Source organism: Rana temporaria, chromosome 1 (genome assembly GCF_905171775.1).
Source record: "Rana temporaria chromosome 1, aRanTem1.1, whole genome shotgun sequence".
NCBI classification, from domain to species: domain Eukaryota; kingdom Metazoa; phylum Chordata; class Amphibia; order Anura; family Ranidae; genus Rana; species Rana temporaria.
In genome coordinates this window covers 24,336,765-24,362,190 of record NC_053489.1, presented here as the reverse complement: position 1 = coordinate 24,362,190, position 25,426 = coordinate 24,336,765, and the positions used below count along the sequence as shown (strand labels likewise).

Genomic DNA, 25,426 nt, shown 5'->3' with positions numbered 1-25,426 from the left:
CTATGATATTAAACCACATGTTGCCTTTCAACAGGGATGCGTGGGTGTTCCGTTCAGGCAGCCCCAGTTATGTCAATTGGGGTGCAGCAGTGGCACTGACCCGGCCGTTGCTAATTTAGAAAAAAAAGCATCCCAGGAGAGTTCAGTGAATTTGCTGGGTCAGGTTTGGCTGCTCACACTGTACAAGGTTTACCCTCCAGTGGGTAGCCCAGCAGGTTTAAAGCGGAGTTCCACCCAAAAGTGGAACTTCCGCTTAATCCACTCCTCGCCCCCTTACATGCCACATTTGGCATGTCATTTTTTTGGGGGGGGAGTGGGGGCTTCAGTAGGAGTGGGACTTCCTGTCCCACTTCCTCCTTCCGCCGAGAGGCCGCTAAGGCGATACGTCATATCGCCTTTTGGCGGCCCCTCCCTGTAGGCGATCGCCACCAGGGCCACCAGTTTGAGACCCCTGCCCTAAAGACATCTGGATTCAACCTTCATTATTGGCACTGCCGGGTTTCGCGAACATTTTTCCGCACCGATGACTTTTGAACTCTGCCAGTGTTTTAAGTTATAAATGAACGATTTTATAATTTTTTTTCCCACATTGACTTGCAATGCTCGGTCCCGCTACTTCACCTTTTAGTGTCCTCCATAGCGTTCCCATCAAAGTAGTTTGATAAGTAGGTCACGATGTCCTGATTGTCTCTGGCCTCCTGCCTTATCCTCTATTATCACCTCATCGTGGGTGAGAATGAGCTTATCCTGCCAGTTCAGAGTCTCGTGTCGGCTGCTGCGATGCGGCTGCGTTAATGTCAAGCAGAGCGCTGTATATGGACGCACATAGCGTCATGCTGGGAGAGGCGATGTGTTATCTGACATGTCCCCGCCATAACTCCATTAACCTTTCATCACACAGCCGGTCTCCATACAATGCTCACAGGGAGAGATATTGATCACACTTTGCTGGAGTCTGATGTTCTCCCCAGACGCATCTTAATGATCTTCTGCTGATTAACAAAATGCTCATCTTTGTCGAGTAATATGGACTTCACTTGTCCACGATGGAAGTTTACTGAAAAGTCATTTTGGATGTGAAGTTTACTCAGACAGTTAAAGGGTCAATCCACCTTTTAATGGCCATTTTGCAAAAAAAAATGTTTAAATGACTGAAAAGTGTGGGGGGGGGGCCATTTGTATTCTCTGATACCCCTAACTAAAATCTAGTGGAACCAATTGCCTTCAGCAGTCACCTAATTAGTAAATAGAGTCCACCTGTGTGTAATTTAATCTCAGTATAAATACAGCTGTTCTTTAAAGTCCTCAGAGGTTTGTTAGAGAACCTTTGTGAGCAAACAATATCATGAAGGCCAAGGAACACACCAGACAGGTCAGGGATAAAGTTGTTAAGTATAAAGCAGGGTCAGGTTATAAAAAAATATCACAAGCTTAGAACATCTCACGGAGCTCTTTTCAATCCATCATCCGAAAATGGTAAGAGTATGGCACAACTGCAAACCTTCCAAGACATGGCCGTCCACCTAAACTGACCGGGCCGGGCAAGGAGAACATTCATCAGAGAAGCAGCCAAGAGGCCCATGTTAACTCTGGAGGAGCTGCAGAGATCCGCAGCTCAGGTGGGAAAATCTGTCCACAGGACAACTATTAGGCCTCGTGCACACGATGTGTTAACCAGAGGACAGCGGTCTGAAGGACCGTTTTCATCGGTCAAAACCGATCGTGTGTGGGCCCCATAGGTTATTTAAACTTCGGTTAAAAAAAAGCCAGCTTGCTTTAAAATTTAACCGATGAATTGCTAACCGATAGGTCAAAACCGATCGTTAGTACGCACAACCATCGGTTAAAAATCCACGCATGCTCAGAATCAAGTCGACACATGCTTGGAAGCATTGAACTTAGTTTTTCTCAGCACGTCGTTGTGTTTTACGTCACCAGGTTCTGACACAATCGGTTATTTAACCTATGGTGTGTAGGCGTGACGGACCATCAGTCAGCTTCATCGGTTAACCTAGGACAACGGTCCTTCAGAGCGTTGCCTCTGGTTAACCTAACGAGGCTTTAGTCGTGCTCTCCACAAATCTGCCCTTTATGGAAGAGTGGCAAGAAGAAAGACATAAGAAGTCCCGTTTGCAGTTTGTGAGAAGCCATGTGGGGGACACCGCAAACATGTGGAAGAAGATTGTCTGATCAGATATGACCAAAATTGAACTTTTTGGCCTAAAAGCAAAACGCTATGTTTTTGGCGGAAAACTAACACTGCACATCACCCTGAACACACCATCCCCACCGTGAAACATGGTGGTGGCAGCATCATGTGGTGGGGATGCTTTTCTTCAGCAGGGACAGGGAAGCTGGTCAGAGTTGATGGGAAGATGGATGGAGCCAAATACAGGACAATCTTAGAAGAAAACCTGTTAGAGTCTGGAAAAGACTTGAGACTGGGCGGAGGTTCACATTCCAGCAGGACAATGACGTAAACATACAGGCAGAGCTACAATGGAATGGTTTAGATCAAAGCATGTTCATGTGTTAGACTGGCCCAGTCACAGTCCAGACCTAAATCCCATTGAGAATCTGTGGCAAGACTTGAAAATTGCTGATCACAGATGCTCTCCATCCAATCTGACAGAGCTTGAGATATTTTACAAAGAAGAAGAATGGGCAGAAATGTCCCTCTCTAGATGTGCAAAGCTGGTAGAGACGCCCCCAAAAAGACTTGCAGCTGTAATTGTAGTGGAAAAGAGGTTCTACAAAGTATTGACTCCGGGGGGCGCCATACAAATGTACCCCCCACACTTTCACAGATGTATTTGTAAAAAAAAATGAAAACCATTTATAATTTTCCTTCCACCTCACAATGATGTGCCACTTTGTGTTGGTCTATCACATAAAATCCCAATAAAATACATTTTTCTGTTTGGTTGTAACATGACAAAATGGGGAAAAATTCAAGGGGTATGAATACTTTTTCAAGGCACTGTAGTTGGTCACATTCAACTGGACTTCTTCTGTAATGTTGAAGATTTTTTTTTTGTAGTTTATTTAAGTCATGACTTCAGCTTTGAGTGTCATGAGTACACCTCAGCATTTCTATCCACCCAGGGAGCCCCAACACCTTCATCCCGTCGTCGCTGGAATGTGTCAAGGCAGATGTTTTATTGTCCAAGATTAGGACAGGAGGTAGAGAACCCCCGCTAATAGTTATTATACAGCTCATGGTACGTTGGGGTAAACAGTAAGTTGTATCCATAGAAACAATGAAAACGCGTTTGCGTTTTTGACACTCAGGGTTTATGTATATTACTAGATTATTTTCAGTAGTAATTGTAATAATAATTGCTAAAAAATAATAAAAATCAAATGCATTGGTATTTATTGGAAACTAATGCCCCTTACCTTGGTGCTCCATGGGAAGAATGTTCCTTACATTGGTGATCAGTGAGAAGAATGATCCTTACATTGGTGATCAGTGAGAAGAATGTCCCTTACATTGGTGATCAGTGAGAAGAATGTTCCTTACATTGGTGATCAGTGAGAAGAATGCCCCTTACATTGGTGATCAGTGAGAAGAATGTCCCTTACATTGGTGATCAGTGGGAAGAATGTTCCTTACATTGGTGATCAGTGAGAAGAATGTCCCTTACATTGGTGATCAGTGGGAAGAATGTTCCTTACATTGGTGGTCAGTGGGAAGAATGTTCCTTACATTGGTGATCAGTGGGAAGAATGTCCCTTACATTGGTGATCAGTGGGAAGAATTTTTCTTACATTGGTGATCAGTGGGAAGAATGTTCCTTACATTGGGGATCAGTGAGAAGAATGTTCCTTACATTGGTGATCAGTAGAAAGAATGTCCCTTACATTGGTGATCAGTGGGAAGAATGCTCCTTACATTGGTGATCAGTGGGAAGAATGCTCCTTACATTGGTGATCAGTGGGAAGAATGTCCCTTACATTGGTGATCAGTGAGAAGAATGTCCCTTACATTGGTGATCAGTGAGAAGAATGTTCCTTACATTGGTGATCAGTGAGAAGAATGCTCCTTACATTGGTGATCAGTGAGAAGAATGTCCCTTACATTGGTGATCAGTGGGAAGAATGTTCCTTACATTGGTGATCAATGAGAAGAATGCTCCTTACATTGGTGATCAGTGGGAAGAATGTTCCTTACATTGGTGATCAGTGGGAAGAATGTCCCTTACATTGGTGATCAGTGGGAAGAATGTCCCTTACATTGGTGGTCAGTGGGAAGGATGTTCCTTACATTGGTGATCAGTGAGAAGAATGTCCCTTACATTGGTGGTCAGTGGGAAGAATGTCCCTTACATTGGTGATCAGTGAGAAGAATGTCCCTTACATTGGTGATCAGTGGGAAGAATGTTCCTTACATTGGTGATCAGTGGGAAGAATGTTCCTTACATTGGTGATCAGTGGGAAGAATGTTCCTTACATTGGTGATCAGTGGGAAGAATGTCCCTTACATTGGTGATCAGTGGGAAGAATGTCCCTTACATTGGTGATCAGTGAGAAGAATATTCCTTACATTGGTGATCAGTGAGAAGAATGTCCCTTACATTGGTGATCAGTGAGAAGAATGTCCCTTACATTGGTGATCAGTGGGAAGAATGTTCCTTACATTGGTGATCAGTGGGAAGAATGCTCCTTACATTGGTGATCAGTGAGAAGAATGTCCCTTACATTGGTGATCAGTGGGAAGAATGTTCCTTACATTGGTGATCAATGAGAAGAATGCTCCTTACATTGGTGATCAGTGGGAAGAATGTCCCTTACATTGGTGATCAGTGGGAAGAATGTCCCTTACATTGGTGATCAGTGGGAAGAATGTTCCTTACATTGGTGGTCAGTGGGAAGAATGTTCCTTACATTGGTGATCAGTGGGAAGAATGTCCCTTACATTGGTGATCAGTGGGAAGAATTTTTCTTACATTGGTGATCAGTGGGAAGAATGTTCCTTACATTGGGGATCAGTGAGAAGAATGTTCCTTACATTGGTGATCAGTAGAAAGAATGTCCCTTACATTGGTGATCAGTGGGAAGAATGCTCCTTACATTGGTGATCAGTGGGAAGAATGCTCCTTACATTGGTGATCAGTGGGAAGAATGTCCCTTACATTGGTGATCAGTGAGAAGAATGTCCCTTACATTGGTGATCAGTGAGAAGAATGTTCCTTACATTGGTGATCAGTGAGAAGAATGCTCCTTACATTGGTGATCAGTGAGAAGAATGTCCCTTACATTGGTGATCAGTGGGAAGAATGTTCCTTACATTGGTGATCAGTGGGAAGAATGTCCCTTACATTGGTGATCAGTGGGAAGAATGTCCCTTACATTGGTGATCAGTGAGAAGAATATTCCTTACATTGGTGATCAGTGAGAAGAATGTCCCTTACATTGGTGATCAGTGGGAAGAATGTCCCTTACATTGGTGATCAGTGAGAAGAATATTCCTTACATTGGTGATCAGTGAGAAGAATGATCCTTACATTGGTGATCAGTGAGAAGAATGTCCCTTACATTGGTGATCAGTGGGAAGAATGTCCCTTACATTGGTGATCAGTGAGAAGAATATTCCTTACATTGGTGATCAGTGAGAAGAATGATCCTTACATTGGTGATCAGTGAGAAGAATGTCCCTTACATTGGTGATCAGTGGGAAGAATGTTCCTTACATTGGTGATCAGTGGGAAGAATGTTCCTTACATTGGTGATCAGTGAGAAGAATGTCCCTTACATTGGTGATCAGTGGGAAGAATGTCCCTTACATTGGTGATCAGTGGGAAGAATGTCCCTTACATTGGTGATCAGTGAGAAGAATATTCCTTACATTGGTGATCAGTGAGAAGAATGATCCTTACATTGGTGATCAGTGAGAAGAATGTTCCTTATATTGGTGATCAGTGGGAAGAATGTCCCTTACATTGGTGATCAGTGGGAAGAATGTCCCTTACATTGGTGATCAGTGGGAAGAATGTCCCTTACATTGGTGATCAGTGGGAAGAATGTTCCTTACATTGGTGGTCAGTGGGAAGAATGTTCCTTACATTGGTGATCAGTGGGAAGAATGTCCCTTACATTGGTGATCAGTGGGAAGAATTTTTCTTACATTGGTGATCAGTGGGAAGAATGTTCCTTACATTGGGGATCAGTGAGAAGAATGTTCCTTACATTGGTGATCAGTAGAAAGAATGTCCCTTACATTGGTGATCAGTGGGAAGAATGCTCCTTACATTGGTGATCAGTGGGAAGAATGCTCCTTACATTGGTGATCAGTGGGAAGAATGTCCCTTACATTGGTGATCAGTGAGAAGAATGTCCCTTACATTGGTGATCAGTGAGAAGAATGTTCCTTACATTGGTGATCAGTGAGAAGAATGCTCCTTACATTGGTGATCAGTGAGAAGAATGTCCCTTACATTGGTGATCAGTGGGAAGAATGTTCCTTACATTGGTGATCAATGAGAAGAATGCTCCTTACATTGGTGATCAGTGGGAAGAATGTCCCTTACATTGGTGATCAGTGGGAAGAATGTCCCTTATATTGGTGATCAGTGACAAGAATGCTCCTTACATTGGTGATCAGTGAGAAGAATGTCCCTTACATTGGTGATCAGTGAGAAGAATGCTCCTTACATTGGTGATCAGTGGGAAGAATGTCCCTTACATTGGTGATCAGTGGGAAGAATGTCCCTTACATTGGTGATCAGTGGGAAGAATGTCCCTTACATTGGTGGTCAGTGGGAAGGATGTTCCTTACATTGGTGATCAGTGAGAAGAATGTCCCTTACATTGGTGGTCAGTGGGAAGAATGTCCCTTACATTGGTGATCAGTGAGAAGAATGTCCCTTACATTGGTGATCAGTGGGAAGAATGCTCCTTACATTGGTGATCAGTGAGAATAATGTTCCATTTATTAATGGTCAATGAGTAGAATGCTCCTTATATTGGTGGTCATTGGGAAGAATGTCCCTTATATTGTTGGTCATAGAGAAGACTGATCCTTATATTGGTGGGAAGAATGGCACTGACCTTGGTGGCCAAAAAAAACGTCCCTTAAATTGGTCAGTGGGAAGAATGGTCCTTCCATTGCTGGTCAGTGAATGGGAAGAATCCCCTTGCAGTTAGCTTAAAAGATAATTGGTGTCGGTGGTATCAGAGGCAAAAAACTGCCCATTGACCAATAAACCCTTAGCAACTTTTGAAGGAACCCTAGATGAGAAATCATAAATTAAAAAGGTTGTAAAGGTTTGTTTTTTATTTTCTAAATAGGTTCCTTTAGACTAGTGGATTGTTGGTTCACTTACCCTTTTCCTTCCATTTCCCTTCTAAATGTTTTTTTTCTTTGTCTGAATTTCTCACTTCCTGTTCCTCCTCAGTAAGCTTTCCACCATCATCTGGCTGGTGGTTAGTCAGCGTGCTCGCCCCCTCCCTTGGGACTACATCCCCAGGTTGTCACATAGTGGGAATTACAAGAGCCGTGCTGAAACCCATTACACAAGCATGCACCACCTTTGTCACCATTAGTAGGCTGAACAAAAGCAATAATGTGCATCCGACACTGGAGTGCATGTAGACAGGAAGCTTCAAACCCTCCACCGTCTTAAATCATGACCTTCTCACTTACCCAACCCTCAAACTAATCCCAGATACCAGAAGGAGCAACCCAACCCCCAAACTAATCCCCGATACCAGAAGGAGCAACCCAACCCCCAAACTAATCCCTGATACCAGAAAGGGCAACCCAACCCCCAAACTAATCCCCGATACCAGAAGGAGCAACCCAACCCCCAAACTAATCCCTGATACCAGAAGGAGCAACCCAACCCCCAAACTAATCCCTGATACCAGAAGGAGCAACCCAACCCCCAAACTAATCCCTGATACCAGAAGGAGTAACCCAACCCCCAAACTAATCCCTGATACCAGAAGGAGTAACCCAACCCCCAAACTAATCCCCAATACCAGAAGGAGCAACCCAACCCCCAAACTAATCCCCGATACCAGAAGGAGCAACCCAACCCCCAAACTAATCCCTGATACCAGAAGGAGCAACCCAACCCCCAAACTAATCCCTGATACCAGAAGGAGCAACCCAACCCCCAAACTAATCCCCGATACTAGAAGGAGCAACCCAACCCCACAAACTAATCCCCGATACTAGAAGGAGCAACCCAACCCCCAAACTAATCCCCGATACCAGAAGGAGCAACCCAACCCCCAAACTAATCCCTGATACCAGAAGGAGCAACCCAACCCTCAAACTAATCCCTGATACCAGAAGGAGCAACCCAACCCTCAAACTAATCCCTGATACCAGAAGGAGCAACCCAACCCCCAAACTAATCCCTGATACCAGAAGGAGCAACCCAACCCTCAAACTAATCCCTGATACCAGAAGGAGCGACCCAATCCCCAAACTAATCCCCGATACCAGAAGGGGCAACCCAACCCTCAAACGAATCCCTGATACCAGAAGGAGCAACCCAAACCCCAAACTAATCCCCGATACCAGAAGGAGCAACCCAACCCCCAAACTAATCCCCGATACCAGAAGGAGCAACCCAACCCCCAAACTAATCCCCAGAAGAAGATTTGCCTTTGCCGGGATCAATTCTTCCAATTCTATGCCATGATGATCGGAATTTTGGTTGCCTAGTAAATGTCTTTTATTCAAATAATGTTTTCAGATCTTTAAGTCCTCCAGAAAAAGATGTCTCCACTTATCTGCTCTTTTCCTCTTCCAGTGCCCAAATTGCACTTTCCTCATCCACTTGATATTTGAAATCCTTCAGAGCATGAGAACGTTAATGTCAAAATCTTTTGGAGTGTCCTTTTTCCGAACGATGGCGTCACCCTGACAGGTGTGCTCCTAAATCTGGGAACAAAACAAGAGGTTGTGCTCCTTCCCGTCTTTAATGAACGGCTCGTTGAATGTGTCACTTTTGGCGATTTGAAGGTGATTAATGGGAGATGTAAATGGCACGGTCTCTCCAGAGTATCGCACCTGACTCCTTCACTCTCATAGTTTTATTTCTGTTGCTCGGCAACACGGCGCGAAGTTACCGCGGGAAGGGGATACCGATCTGACAGCGAGGACCCACACCAGCCTGGTAAAAAAGACTTTGACAAGCAGATCCATCACTTTGTACCTAGCGAGGAATGTAGGCAGGATGACTCACAGCGCGATAGAAAATCCCCCGCCGTTCCTCCCAGCCAGCCAACAAAGGGAGCCGAATTCATTCCTCTGTTGTAATAAAAACAGAGGTCTCTGTTGCATACGTTTTCTATTTCTAGAAAAAGCTGTATGTCTTGGAAGGCTGATTCCTGAGTTCCTGATTCCAGTATAATCAGCTGATGCATTTTCAGCGTTCTAATGAGGAATGTTGCAGTGCCTGTGTCCCTTTAAAAGTAATTTACCCCTAGGGATTCCCATTGCAGAGGATGCCTACAATTTGTCTTCTACCTTCATGCAGACTTTTGTTAAAATGGGTGAGCCAATCACACCAGGGGCGTTGCTAGGTGGCAAAAAGACCAGGGGCTTCAGCCCCGAAGTCCAAGGCCGGCATGGTGGGCGTGGTAGTGGCGCTGGGGATTTTGGGCTGGGCGTTGGGGTTGTGTGGTAGGGGAAAGCTCACTTGCTGGTTGCTGCCTGGCTCAATGCTGAGCACTAAACTCACCTGCCTGACACACTGACCTACCTGACATGCATACACTGACCTACCTGATGCACACTGACCTACCTGACATACATACTCTGACCTTCCTGATGCACGCAACAGGGGGCCGGAGAACCTGAATAGTGGGCGGCAGTGGCGACAATAGATAGATTCATGCAATTCATAAATCTACCTATTGTTGAGTGACGGGTGCAGGAGAGAGGGGATAGCGCCCACTATGTTCGCACCGCCACTGTCCATACATCTTGTTCTCTAGTAGAGTGTAAGCTTTGCAGTACAGGACCCTTACACCTCCTGTTCTCTTAGAGGGTTAACTTTATGTTGTAGAACTTTCATACCTCTTGTTCTCCAGTAGAGTGTAAGCTTTGCAGTACAGGACCCTTATACCTCCTGTTCTCTTAGAGCAGGGGTCTCCAAACTTTCTAAACAAAGGGCCAGTTTACAGTCCTTCAGAATTCAGGGGGTTCCAGACTAGGGCCATTGGGAGTAAAAAATGTCCAGTGGGAGTAAATACCATATCTTTGGTGACAGTGGGAGGACTAGTGCCCCATTGTTGGTGTTAATGGAAAGAATTGATGGTGTGCATTGGAGGAATTGATGGTGTTGTTGGTGTCAGCAACAAGAATCATGCCCCATTTAAATTGGATTGAATAGTGCCACAAGGGCCGCATTAAGGCAAGCAAAGGGCCACATCTGGCCCCAGGGCCGCTGTTTGGAGACCCCTGTCTTAGAGAGTAAACGTTATGGTGTAGAACTTTCATACCTCTTGTTTTCTAGTAGAGTGTAAGCTCTGCAGTACAGGACCCCTACATCTCCTGCTCTTTATTACAGGTTAAACCTTTATGGTGTAGAACTTTCATACCTCTTGTTTTCTAGTTGAGTGTAAGCTCTGCAGTATAGGATCCTTTTACCTCCTGTTCTCTATTAGAGGGTAAACCTTATGGTGTAGAACTTTCATACCTCTTGTTCTCTAGTAGAGTGCAAGCTCTGCAGCACAGGACCCTTGTACCTCTTGTTCTGTATTAGAGCATAACCCCTGTGGTGCAGGTCCCTCATATCTCTTTTGGATCCTAAGACCTGACAGCGCTGAGAAGTGCCTGGAAATGATTACTATGCAGAAGGTGTGAGTTTCCTGATGATCTTGATTGACTCTACTCCAACGCACTGAATGTTTTCTGGTCTTTTTTCAATTTTTTTAATTCTGTAATCTTGTAAAATCTGACAGTTCTCTAAACACGAGTTGAAAGAACGGCTTGCGTAAGAAGTTGTGGTGGTTTGTTTATCATTTGGGAATTTCATTAGCATATTTTATTTCTGTGTCTGCGTGATTCCACCGGCTTAGAAGTGAAATCCTCCCTCCGTCTGATCGCCCGTCGCTGTCAGAATCGCAAGCTGTTAGTATCCAAAGTGATTGCATGCTGATGATGGAAGCTCGTGGGTCTGCTGGGGGCGCTGTGGTCGGGTGTCGGCATGCTTCTACAAGACCTCGTTAACCATTCCTCCCGCTGACACCAATTATGGGGCACCATTCCTCCCGCTGACACCAATTACAGGCATATCCCACTTTTAAGTACACATTGAGGTTTATTTACTAAAGCTGGAAAGCGCAAAATCAGGCTCACTTCTGCATAGAAACCAATGAGACTCTAACCCCAGGTTGTTCAATTAAGCCCGGTAATAAAACCCGGAAGTTCATTGGTTTCTATTCAGAAGTGAGCCTGATTTTGCACTTTCCATCTTTAGTAAATAAACCCCAATGTGTACTTAAAAGTGGGGTATGCCTGTATGGGGCACCATTCCTCCCGCTGACACCATTGATGGGGCTCTATTACTCCTGCTAACACCATTGATGGGGCTCTATTACTCCCTCTGACACCAGTGACGGGGCACTACCCCTCCCTCTGACACCAGTGACGGGGCACTACCCCTCCCTCTGACACCAGTGATGGGGCACTACCCCTCCCTCTGACACCAGTGACGGGGCACTACCCCTCCCTCTGACACCAGTGACGGGGCACTACCCCTCCCTCTGACACCAGTGACGGGGCACTACCCCTCCCTCTGACACCAGTGACGGGGCACTACTCCTCCCTCTGACATCAGTGACGGGGCACTATTCCTTCTGCTGACACCAGTGACGGGGCACTATTCCTCCCGCTGACACCATTGACGGGACACCACCCCTCCCTCTGACACCAGTGACGGGGCACTACTCCTCCCTCTGACACCAGTGACGGGGCACTACTCCTCCCTCTGACACCAGTGACGGGGCACTACTCCTCCCTCTGACACCAGTGACGGGGCACTACCCCTCCCTCTGACACCAGTGACGGGGCACTACCCCTCCCTCTGACACCAGTGACGGGGCACTACTCCTCCCTCTGACATCAGTGACGGGGCACTATTCCTTCTGCTGACACCAGTGACGGGGCACTATTCCTCCCGCTGACACCATTGACGGGACACCACCCCTCCCTCTGACACCAGTGACGGGGCACTACTCCTCCCTCTGACACCAGTGACGGGGCACTACTCCTCCCTCTGACACCAGTGACGGGGCACTACTCCTCCCTCTGACACCAGTGACGGGGCACTACTCCTCCCTCTGACACCAGTGACGGGGCACTACTCCTCCCTCTGACACCAGTGACGGGGCACTACTCCTCCCTCTGACACCAGTGACGGGCTGTACTACACTGGGTAGCGACATGGCGGACTTTAAAGGGCAATCACAGGGACGTTTATCGTTATAAAAATAAAGTTTAATTACAAAATAGTACATATACAAATAAATTTCATATAAAAAATGTTATCAAAAGAGAGAACATAGATACATATTTGAGCAATAGAACGTCTCGCCGACGCGTAGAGCACAGGCTGCTACCTCCCCGGGACACATACCACTCCTTAGGCGGCAAGGTTCTAAAGCCTTTGATCTGCCCTTTACTGTGGACAGTGCAGTGTAGTCACCTAGCGACGGAATCTATTTTCCCTCCAGGTCTTTCTCACCTGTCTTCTGCCTTGCTGGTCCCGGTTGTTGCCTTTTTATACTATTTTCGAGAACCTACTACTATTGTGGCTCCCCATACCATCAGGAAATCGTGTCTTCCTTGTTACCCGGCTCACGTGCTTATTTTTGGTACTAACCAAATGATCTTTGATGGATGCGGATGACCACCAACTTAATTGACACATACAAGTAGCAATACTTCCGTGTTATAAAACCATACAACTCGTCCAGAAGAAGCCGTAAGGCGAAACGCGTCGGCGAGACGTTCTATTGCTCAAATATGTATATATGTTCTCTCTTTTGATAACATTTTTTATATGAAATTTATTTGTATATGTACTATTTTGTAATTAAACTTTATTTTTATAACGATAAACGTCCCTGTGATTGCCCTTTAAAGTCCGCCATGTCGCTACCCAGTGTAGTACAACTCTTTTCTTTTTGAACCAATATTTCGGATGTGGGCCAACGTGAGTGCCTTATTGTTATTTCCCTTCCCTACCCTTTTTTGAACCAGTGACGGGCTGTCAGCGTGAGGAGAAAAAAAAAACGATTACCAAGCTTTGTTTACAACACGTGATCAGTTGTCATTGGCTGACAGCTAATCACGTGGTAAGCGGCCCGGGACCGGCCCCTTACTCGGATCTGTGATCACCCCCGTATCGGTGACCACTGTGCAGGAGGCGCGCAGGGAGTGTGCAAAGGGAGGCCGTCTATTCGGCTATGAGCGGATGGGAAGTGGTTAAAAAAACATTAAAAAGTTCTCAAAGTGTAACAAGAAATTCCAGCAAGATGAAATGATTTCAGCAAGATAGGATGATCCAAAAAGTTCCTCCACCACCAAGAAGATGAGAGTTTCCATGTAATAATCTCAGTGAGGTCTTTTACCAGAAGAGGTGGGCCTTCTGTGGGGTCAGATGATCTGCCTCATCTTTGGCGCTCACTGACAGTCACGAACGTCCATCCACGATATCCAGCTTTCATCGAACTCTCATCATAGGATCTCAGTCAGCCGGGTGTCCCGGAGCACATAAAGAATAAGAGGCTCCAATTGTGTGTTACTGTTTAAAAAAGCTTCTTTATTCTAAAACCAAAGATGGGTACTCACACATCATGTGTTTCAAATGGGTAAAATAATGTTTGCCGGCAAACAAATACGAATCACCCGCACTTCTGGGGCGTGATGCCATTCACGCGTGGCTCCACCCGACGTGTTTCGTCATACATGACGTCTTCCAGGAGCAGGAGCTTCTTCAGACACATTACTCTTTACGCTCCATTGCTGTATCAGGAGACTTGTGCAGTGTAATCGCCTACAACCTGAGATTGTTTCCCTGGGTCAGTTTAGAGATGATTTATCTGTATTATGAACATATTGGGCTATCACGGGGTAATAAGTGCCTCCTGCAGTAACCGTAAAGATACATTATCTATGAATTAACTTCAAGCAAATGCATGCACATGCCCCTCTGTATGAAGTCCATACCCCAGCAGGCACATCGTTAATCTTAGCTGCGTCTTGCACATAACTTGCAAGTTACATATTTTTTTTCTCTCCCTTTCAGCGAGTGCCATAACTCTTCTGATCGGATCAAGGTTCGGGTGTGGGACGAGGATGACGATATTAAGTCACGGGTGAAGCAGAGGCTGAAGAGAGAATCGGACGACTTCCTTGGGCAGACGATTATTGAAGTGCGGACGCTGAGCGGGGAGATGGATGTTTGGTATAATCTAGGTGAGCTCCATAGTACATGCTGATATACCTCTGCCTGGGGCACCATGGATCCCTGTATCCTTCTCTCTCCTGCTCAGGTGATTGTAGAGGCGCGCCCGATATCCAAAAAGAAGGTTGTCTCACTTGGTGAATTTTTAGGTTCATTTTATAGTAGTTTAACCACTTGAAGCCCAGGCCAATTCTGACATTTCTCTCCTACATGTAAAAATCAAGGCCCGGATTCGGAAAGCCCGGCGTTACTTTGTGCGGGCGTAGCGTATCTCAGATACGCTACGCCGCCGTAACCTAGTGAGGCAGGTTCTGTATTCAGAAAGAACCTGCGCCCTAAGTTACGGCGGCGTAGCGTATGAGGGCCGGCGTAAGCCCGCCTAATTCAAAATAGGAAGATGTGGGCGTGTTTTATGGTAATTCCGTGTGACCCCGCGTAAATTACGTTTTTTACGAACGGCGCATGCGCCGTCCGTGGACGTATCCCAGTGCGCATGCTCCAAATTACGCCGCAAAGCCTCATTGGTTTCGACGTGAACGTAACTTACGTTAAGCCCTAATCAAGAACGACTTACGCAAACGACATAAACTACACTAAATTAGACGCTGGCCCGACGTCCATACTTAACATTGGCTACGCCTCATATAGCAGGGGTAACTTAAGCCGGAAAAAGCCTTACGTAAACGGCGTAAAAAATGCGCCAGCAGACATACGTTTCTGAATCGGCGTATCTACCTAATTTGCATATTCTACGCGTAAATCTCCGGAAGCGCCACCTAGCGGCCAGCGTAAATATGCAACTAAGATACGACGGTGTAAGAGACTTACGTCAGTCGTATCTTGCTTTCTGAATACAGAATTTAGAATGCTAGAATTTACGTGGCGTATCAATAGATACGCCAACGTAAATTGTTTCTGAATCCGGGCCCATAATTTTTTTGCTAGAAAATTACATAGAATCCCCAAACACTAAGGGCCAGATCCTCAAAAGGGATACGCCGGCGTATCTACTGATACGCCGTCGTATCCCTGTTTCTATCTTTGGAACTGATCCACAGAATCAGTTTCCAAGAGATAGACAGAAGATCCGACATGTGTAAGGGACTTACACTGCCGGATCTTAGGATGCAGTACCGCATCCGCCGCTGGGGGCATTTCGCGTCAAAATGCCGCTTCGGGTATGCAAATTAGCACTTACGGAGATCCACAAAGCTTTTACGCTTCGTTTTTTCTCCGTAAGTATTAAGTTGCATGTGTAAAATTAGGGCTGCTTTTACAAAGTGTAAACTGTTTACACCTTGTAAAAGTATACCCTTCTGTCCAGCGACGCGTTTTTTATTTTTGTTTTTAAATTTTTTTTTTTTTTTGCCGTATCTTTGTTTTTTTTCCCGACGCAACTTTATTGACCCGACGCGATCCACAAAGCTCGACGTAACGTAATTTTGCGCTATGCACGTCGGGAAAATGACGTCACGAGCATGCGCAGTACGGGCGGCGCGGGAGCGTGCCTAATTTAAATGGGAATCGCCCCCATTTGAAGAGGAACGCCTTGCGCCGGCGGAATTTAAGTTACACAGTCGAAAATTTCTAGGTAAGTGCTTTGTGGAAATTTTACGTTACGCCGGCTCTTTGTGGATCTGGCCCTTAGTATGTTTTTTTTAGTAGAGACCCTAGAGAATACAATGGCGGTCATTGCAACTTTTTGCTCGGTATTTGCGCAAGCAATTTTTCAAACGCGTTTTTTTGGGGGAAGAAAACTGTTTCATGCTTTAAAAAAAAAAAACAGTAAAGTTAGCCCATTTTTTTTTTTTTTTTGCATAATGTGAAAGATAAAGTTACGCCGAGTAAATAGATACCAAACATGTCACATTTCAACTCCACGCCACCCCGGCAAATGGCCTTCTGGGCCAGGGTTGCGCGTGCAACGCAGAGATCCTGGCTTTGGGACCACGTCGGCCCGGAGCAATTGATCTGCCGCTTGGGGACTCGGTAATCAACTGGGTCCCACCCAAGGAGGTCCTGGGCTGTCCGTCCTGTTGGAGGAGGCTGTACGGTGGAGAGTCTGCCTGAGGAGTACGAAGAGAGGCTGGTGTTCCAATAGGGGCCTGTGACCGTAATAGGTGGTGACAGGTACTCTTTATGGAGGAATCGGGGGTCTTTTAGACCCCCGATCCCTCCTTTGCACTTCAAAGTATTCAGATCGCCGAAAACGGCGATTCTGAATACTGTGTACTTTTTTAAATCCGGCGCCATTGGCAGCCGAGAAACCCGGAAGTGACGTCATGACGTCGCTTCCGTGTTTTCTATTGCGGAGACTGAATCAAAGCCGTTTACGGCTTAGTTTCAGTCTCCGCCTGGACACAGAAGGCGCCGGATGGAAGATCGGGTCTCCCGGTGGGACGGGAGGCCCGGTCAGAGCGGCGAGAGGTGGCGGGAGGGGGGGGGTGTCCCCTCCCGCTCCTCCGGCATAACAGCATCATCCCTGTATAACCCCCGAAAGCCGAGGATGCATATATGCGTACGCTTGGCATGAAAGGGTTATAATTTCTCCCATAAAGGTGCATCCAGGAAAAATAAGACACAGCCATCAAATTGCTTTCCATATTGCCTAATAACTGCTGAATGATTTGCTGTGCCCGGAGTGCTGCTTTAATTACCCGCTGTCAGCACATTCTTGGTTGTCATTGTGGGTGCTGAGTTTCCACGCTACGGCGTGCGTTTGAGTCATCCTGTCACCGGCAAATCCGATAATAAGAAACCATTCCCCGTCCCCGCACTCTTCATCTGCTCATTAGGGAGCTTTATGTGGGAGTGCTCCTGTGTTCTCATGTGCACTCAGACACCCAGAATCCTCTGCTCCTGTCAGACGCCGCGTGCATGTGCGCGATCGGCATGAGCGCTACAACTTCCTAATGAGATGTTTTAGCTTCATGAATTATTTCATCTCTAGAGGAGATACGTAATGTAATTATGCAGATATTATTATTCTTCAGACTAAACCCTTGAATGGCCAAAGTCGAATCTACTGCCGAATTTTCATCTTTGGATGTGCGCCCTTTATGCTGGAATTGGGATTTTTCTGAAATCCGGTGCTGGAAACCAATCAGAGAGGTCCTAGTTACAGGGCGTTCTGGATTTTACCTGTGTTCCTGCCAAAGAATGAAACCCCTGTGTGGTCATTCTGCAAACTGTACCTACGTCTCAATCCCTTGTAGGGTCATTTCTACAGTGGAACGACCTTTTAAGTGGCTGTAAACCCCTGAAATGGAAAAAAAAACAAAGCATATCATTCTATAGTTTGCACTAGCCTCAGTTCACTTTAATTCTGGCCTCCCCAGACACATACACTTACCTATCTTTCGATCCTGGACCCCTTGGAGTCGCACTAAAGCCCAGTGTAATCTGAATTGCCAGAACGGTAGTTTATACAGGGCTGTAGACTTGCTGTGTGACAGCGTTGACTGGCCCAGCGCTGTCACATGATGCTCCATACCCAGACGTACAGAGTATTTCCTTCAGCTACTCAAATGGTGCAGGTGAGATGGAAAGGTGTGTATGTCCTCTATATAGACCTTTAGTTTTAACTAGAGGGATCACGATCAAGACGAAGGAGATCCCGATTTCTAGCTATAGATCTTGATATCACTAGAGGGATCACCGGCAGGAGGAAGGAGGTCCTGATTCCTCTATATAGATCTTTAGATCACTAGAGGGATCACCAGCAGGAGGAAGGAGGTCCTGATTCCTCTATATAGATCTTTATATCACTAGAGGGATCACCAGCAGGAGGAAGGAGGTCCCGATTCCTCTATATAGATCTTTGTATCACTAGAGGGATCACCAGCAGGAGGAAGGAGGTCCTGATTCCTCTATATAGATCTTTATATCACTAGAGGGGTCACCAGCAGGAGGAAGGAGGTCCCGATTCCTCTATATAGATCTTTGTATCACTAGAGGATCACCAGCAGGAGGAAGGGGGTCCTGATTCCTCTATATAGATCTTTATATCACTAGAGGGATCACCAGCAGGAGGAAGGAGGTCCTAATTCTCCTTATAGTTCTTTATATCACTAGAGGGATCACCAGCAGGAGGTAAGAGGTCCCGATTCCTCTATATAGATCTTTATATCACTAGAGGGATCACCAGCAGGAGGAAGGAGGTCCTGATTCCTCTATATAGATCTTTGTATCACTAGAGGGGTCACCAGCAGGAGGAAGGAGGTCCTGATTCCTCTATATAGATCTTTATATCACTAGAGGGATCACCAGCAGGAAGAAGGAGGTCCTGACTCCTCTATATAGATCTTTATATCACTAGAGGGGTCACCGGCAGGAGGAAGGAGGTCCTGATTCCTCTATATAGATCTTTTATATCACTAGAGGGATCACCAGCAGGAGGAAGGAGGTCCTGATTGCTCTATATAGATCTTTTATATCACTAGAGGGGTCACCAGCAGCAGGAAGGAGGTCCTGATTACTCTATATAGATCTTTATATCACTAGAGGGATCACCATCAGGAGGAAGGAGGTCCTGATTCCTCCATATAGATCTTTATATCACTAGAGGGATCACCAGCAGGAGGAAGGAGGTCCTGATTCCTCTATATAGATCTTTACATCACTAGAGGGATCACCAGCAGGAGGAAGGAGGTCTTGATTACTCTATATAGATCTTTATATCACTAGAGGGGTCACCAGCAGGAGGAAGGAGGTCCTGATTCCTCTATATAGATCTTTGTATCACTAGAGGGGTCACCAGCAGGAGGAAGGAGGTCCTGATTCCTCTATATAGATCTTTATATCACTAGAGGGGTCACCAGCAGGAGGAAGGAGGTCCTGATTCTCTATATAGATCTTTATATCACTAGAGGGATCACCAGCAGGAGGAAGGAGGTCCTGATTCTCTATATAGATCTTTGTATCACTAGAGGGATCACCAGCAGGAGGAAGGAGGTCCTGATTCTCTATATAGATCTTTGTATCACTAGAGGGGTCACCAGCAGGAGGAAAGAGGTCCTGATTCTCTATATAGATCTTTATATCACTAGAGGTGTCACCAGCAGGAGGAAGGAGGTCCTGATTCTCTATATAGATCTTTGTATCACTAGAGGGGTCACCAGCAGGAGGAAGGAGGTCCTGATTCCTCTATATAGATCTTTATATCACTAGAGGTGTCACCAGCAGGAGGAAGGAGGTCCTGATTCTCTATATAGATCTTTATATCACTAGAGGTGTCACCAGCAGGAGGAAGGAGGTCCTGATTCTCTATATAGATCTTTGTATCACTAGAGGGGTCACCAGCAGGAGGAAGGAGGTCCTGATTCCTCTATATAGATCTTTATATCACTAGAGGTGTCACCAGCAGGAGGAAGGAGGTCCTGATTCTCTATATAGATCTTTATATCACTAGAGGGGTCACCAGCAGGAGGAAGGAGGTCCTGATTCTCTATATAGATCGTTATATCACTAGAGGGGTCACCAGCAGGAGGAAGGAGGTCCTGATTCTCTATATAGATCTTTATATCACTAGAGGGGTCACCAGCAGGAGGAAGGAGGTCCTGATTCCTCTATATAGATCTTTATATCACTAGAGGATCACCAGCAGGAGGAAGGAGGTCCTGATTCCTCTATATAGATCTTTAGGGATCCCCATTAGAAGGAAGACCTAGCAGGAGAGACTTCAGTAACTTAATATGTCCAGTCTTCAGGAAAGACAGTGTTGCCCATATATTATATTTAAGATTTAATATCTCAAAGTTATGATGTGGGTTAAATGAGAGTTCTTTTGACCAAGAGTGAAAGTTCTAATATAATAACATTTATTAGGAAGTAGTTGAAAGCATCTAATGCACAAACATCTATCTGTAGTCTTACACCAAAGGAGGAAATAGTAGGTTAAAATACAAGAATTACATGGAGGAATACAGAGTATATTCCTTAAAACATTAATCTGCAAACATATTCAGTTACAAGTAAAACAGACCTTTTCCATAATTGCCCTTTATTTCCATTCTGATTTCCCTCCCATCTTGTCAGTGTATATCCCTGCATGCTGATGCCTCATTGGTTGGCATAGCTTTGCTCTTGATTGGGGGGCTTACTACATCTCCAGTTCCTATACTTTGCATAAGTCAGCCCCCTTTAATGCAAATCCTTGTGACTATTCTGGGCAGGAGATTTGATCGAATTTTCCCGGGATGTTAAATATTGATTACGGGTTGGCCTCCCTTCATTGCCTATCCCGGCATTGGGATACTTTGAAGTGAATACGTGTAAAACAATGAGGTTTGGATCTCCATTGTTTGTATACACAAGCCTAGGCACCGTCTTGTCTGCTTAGCCCAGGAGTGGGGAACCAGGGGCCCGCAAAATCATTCCATCCGGCCCCCCATGGGTTTGTAAAACAGCGCCGCCGATTGTCACTATGGAGCGGAGTAAATGTATTGCAAACACACTGACAATGAATGAATGATCATGGCGATCATTCATTCATTGTCAGTGTGTTTAGCAATACATTTACTCCGCTCCTGCGGCCCGCCCCTGTTAGCCAGCGCCAGCCTCCAGCCAATAGGATGATTGCACTGCAGCTGATCCCTTGGTTTACAGCCCCGCCCGGCCGCGGCGCCGGTCCTGGCGGCGTGACGTCATGGCGGACGGGGATTACCATTCATGGCTGGCTGGGATGGCACTGATGGGAGGAGCATAGAGAGGACGAGCCAGCGCCACCGACGAGGAACCATTTCTACAGCAGCAAGTAAGCCATAAATATGCTGACGGCATCATGACATACGGCGTATTTTTTTTAATATGCAGCATAGCGGCGGGGGGAGGGGGGGGTAAATGTCCTGCACAGTGCACAGGACATTAATACATAAGTTACCATGACCAGTGCAGGACATTTACCCCCTCCCCCCATGCTGCATATTAAAAAAAAAAATCACAATGTCATTAGGGGAAAGTTCTTATCTTTATTCAGCAGTTCTGAGTCCCGACAATCTAATCTCCCCACCTCCTCTTCTATACAGATACCCTGGCTGAGTAATGTAATTGCCGAGAACCTCTGCACAAGGATTACTCCGCCTGAGCCCGAAAACCATCAAATAGTCCCTGCAGAGTAATCCTTGTGCTGCTGATCCCGGCAATTACATTACTCAGTGTATCTGTATAGAAGAGGACATTGGGGCTCAGATTAAATTGTCCAAACTGCTGTATAAGGATAAGAACTTTCCCCTACCAACTTTAACTACTAGTGTTTCTCCACCAGCTAAGCCACAGTACAGTTTATATCATGTGTCCGTGTTGAAGGCGGAAGGAGACCCGGACACATGATTCAAACCCCGTACTGTCCGGGTCAATCCCGTACAGGTGGCAACCCTAGGTAAATGTCCTGCACTGGTCAATGATCATGGTAACTCATGTATTAATGTCCTGCACGGTGCTGTGTAATGTAAAGGGGTCTAGTGATGCAGGGTGCTGTGTAGTGTAAAGGGTCCAGTGATGCAGGGTGCTGTGTAATGTAAAGGGGTCCAGTGATGCAGGGTGATGTGTAATGTAAAGGGGTCCAGTGATGCAGGGTGCTGTGTAGTGTAAAGGGGTCCAGTGATGCAGGGTGCTGTGTAGTGTAAAGGGTCCAGTGATGCAGGGTGCTGTGTAATGTAAAGGGGTCCAGTGATGCAGGGTGCTGTGTAATGTAAAGGGGACCAGTGATGCAGGGTGCTGTGTAATGTAAAGGGGGCCAGTGATGCAGGGTGCTGTGTAATGTAAAGGGGGCCAGTGATGCAGGGTGCTGTGTAGTGTAAAGGGGTCCAGTGATGCAGGGTGCTGTGTAATGTAAAGGGGTCCAGTGATGCAGGGTGCTGTGTAGTGTAAAGGGGTCCAGTGATGCAGGGTGCTGTGTAGTGTAAAGGGGTCCAGTGATGCAGGGTGCTGTGTAGTGTAAAGGGTCCAGTGATGCAGGGTGCTGTGTAATGTAAAGGGGGCCAGTGATGCAGGGTGCTGTGTAATGTAAAGGGGTCCAGTGATGCAGGGTGCTGTGTAGTGTAAAGGGGTCCAGTGATGCAGGGTGCTGTGTAGTGTAAAGGGTCCAGTGATGCAGGGTGCTGTGTAGTGTAAAGGGTCCAGTGATGCAGGGTGCTGTGTAGTGTAAAGGGTCCAGTGATGCAGGGTAATGATGTTACACAAATCCTAATGGCCCTCTCCAGAAAAAAGGTTCCCCACCCCTTGGTAGCTCTTCATAATTACAATATTTTACAGCTATTTATGGAGATTCCACATAAACTCATAAGGCAACAAAGGGAAATGGGGGACATGATTGGAACCTTTTAATACATAAAGTGAATGAATAAAGTTCAAGAGGCGTGGATTTTTAATATGAAGCCAAGATTAAGGACAGGACCTTAAACACCTGGAGGAACGTTCAAAACTAACCATAGAAAGTATTATTTTCCAGAAAGAGTAGTTGATGCTTGGAATAGACTTGCAGCAGAGGTAGTGAGTCAGTCAACAGTAAGTGAATTGAACCATGCTTGGGGCAAACATAGATCTAGACAGTACCCCAGATAAAACAAAAACACTGGGACATACATACAGACTTAATTGATCACTTTGTTTTTTGTTTTTCCGTCACTCCTCTGTGTTTCCTTGTTCCTATGTCATTTTGATCCCTAGAGTTTCCAGACCTGGTGGATTTTGCAAAGTTGCTAAATCCTCCCCCACAATGGTTTTTGTCAGATTTTTGTTCTCTTCAAGCTTTTCCTCCATCCCAATGGTATCTGGTAACATTCTGTGTGGGGGGGGGGGGCTTTACCAGATAAACCAATTCTAACATCTCATTCCTCCCTGTATTTATTCTTCTTAGAGAAAAGAACAGACAAGTCCGCCGTCTCAGGTGCCATCCGCTTGCAGATCAGTGTGGAGATAAAGGGAGAAGAGAAGGTGGCCCCGTACCATGTCCAGTACACGTGTCTCCATGAGGTAAGTGGCCTTTGTTACATCTTGGAATGGTCACAGTGGCCGGGATCTAGGGCGGTTGAACCCTTGTGGGGGGGGGGGTTCAGATTGCTGATTTTATTGAAGGGGAACTAAACCCATCCATTTGATCATTTCTCAAAACTGTTCATTTCATGGCACACCGTTAATGCTAACTGTCCGTTGCTTGTGCTCTCAGCCGAACTGTCAATCCAGTAGCATAACTGATCACATATGCATCACCATGACAACAGTGGATCAAACAGTGGCTTCAGTGGCAGCTTACCTTGGCTACAAAGGATAAAAAGGTTTCATTCCACTTTAATTTACCCAATCCTTATGTTATGTTACGTTAAACAAATTATCACCAAAGATTTATATGAATGTTAAAGGAAAACTTCTTGCCTTAGAATGTCAATTACTTAGTCTAAGGTCCCTTGTACACTGGGGCGTTTTTCATGCGGTACAGCGCTAAAAATAGCGCTGCTATACCGCATGAAAAATCATGCCCTGTAGTGTTCAATGCGAAAGCCCGAAGGCTTTCACATTGAAGCGGTGCGCTAGCAGGAGCGCTCCAAAAGTCCTGCTAGCCGCATCTTTACCGCGGTATAGGAGCGGTGTGTTCATCGCTCCTATACCGCGCCTTCCCATTGAAATCAATGGGAAAGCACGGTAATACCGCGGTATTAACCCTTTTTCGGCCGCTAGCGGGGGTTAAAACCTCACCGCTAGCGCGCGAATATCGCGGTAAATACGACGGTATAGCCGCGCTACAAATAGCGCGGCTATACCGTCACCGCGGCTGCACGCCTCAGTGTGAAAGCAGCCTTGCTCTATAGTTATAGGTGTATGCGTCCTCCAGATTCGAGACCCAGGGCCGCCATCGGGAATTATGGGGCCCCTTACACAGCTTCCAGGCATGGGCCCCCTGGACTAACCATACTAACGCAGATTCACAACCGTACGCGCGCCCTACGTACGCAGTTTCCGTCGTTTACGTTCGTCGGGTTCCGCGTAAGGCTGCTTCTGCTATTAGCAGGGGCAGCCAATGCTAAGTATACCCGTCGTTCCCGCGTCGCGATGTTTGAAAATAACGTCGTTTGCGTAAGTGAATCGTGAATTGGGGCTGGACGCCATTTACGTTCACGTTGAAGCAAATGACGTCCTTGCGACGTCATTTGCCGCAATGCACGTCGGGAAAGTTTCCCGACGGAGCATGTGCACTACGTTCGGCGCGGGAACGCGCCCAATTTAAATGATCCACGCCCCCTACAGGGATCATTTAAATTACGCGCCCTTACGCCGGGCAGTTTTAAGGAGGGGCCCCCATTGTAGGGGCCCCAACATTGTGAATCGGCGTAAGTATGGAATTTGCATACTATACGCTGACCACAATGGGAGCGCCCCCTAGCGGTCAACGCAAGAATGCAGCCTAAAATCTGCATGGCATAAGAGCCTTATGCCACGCAGATTTTAGGCAGCAGTCGGCGTAACGAGTTCTCTGAATCAGGAGAACTCGTTACGCCGGCGCAAGTCAGCAATTGCGCTGCGTAACTATGGTTACGCAGGCGCAATTGCTTACTGAATCTGGGCCCATGTGAGTCAGAAGAGTGTAGTCATGGACACGCCCCAAACTCTGATTATATTAACAGACCATACAGTGGGTGGAGCATGTTTACGGAGTCCTGGCCCTAGACCGGTGCCAAGCTGTCTGCAACCAGACAGCGTGGCAAGAACCATTTAACACACACACAGTATGTCACAAAAGTGAGTACACCCCTCACATTTTTGTAAATATTTTCTTCTATCTTTTCATGGGACAACACTGAAGAAATGACACTTTGCTACAATGTTGTGTAGTGAGTGTACAGCTTGTATAACAGTGTACATTTGCTGTCCCCTCAAAATAACTCAACACGCTGCCACAAAAGTAAGTACACCCCTAAATGAAAATGTCCAAATTGGGCCCGATTAGCCATTTTATCCTCCCCAGTGTCATCGTGTTACTGCAGTCAGGACTCTACTCT

The 25,426-nt window shown here is 46.1% G+C and overlaps 1 protein-coding gene across 4 annotated transcripts in view; it reads left to right on the top strand.

Moving 5' to 3' along the window:
* Positions 1-25,426, top strand: part of UNC13B (unc-13 homolog B) — a 580,491-nt gene that overhangs the window by 420,777 nt on the left and 134,288 nt on the right. For all 4 annotated transcript variants that reach the window (XM_040336017.1, XM_040336018.1, XM_040336016.1 and 1 more), the window contains 2 exons: positions 14,274-14,443; positions 23,290-23,405. In XM_040336017.1, the coding sequence (XP_040191951.1) occupies positions 14,274-14,443; positions 23,290-23,405 (286 nt within the window). The remainder of the gene's footprint in view (positions 1-14,273; positions 14,444-23,289; positions 23,406-25,426) is intronic.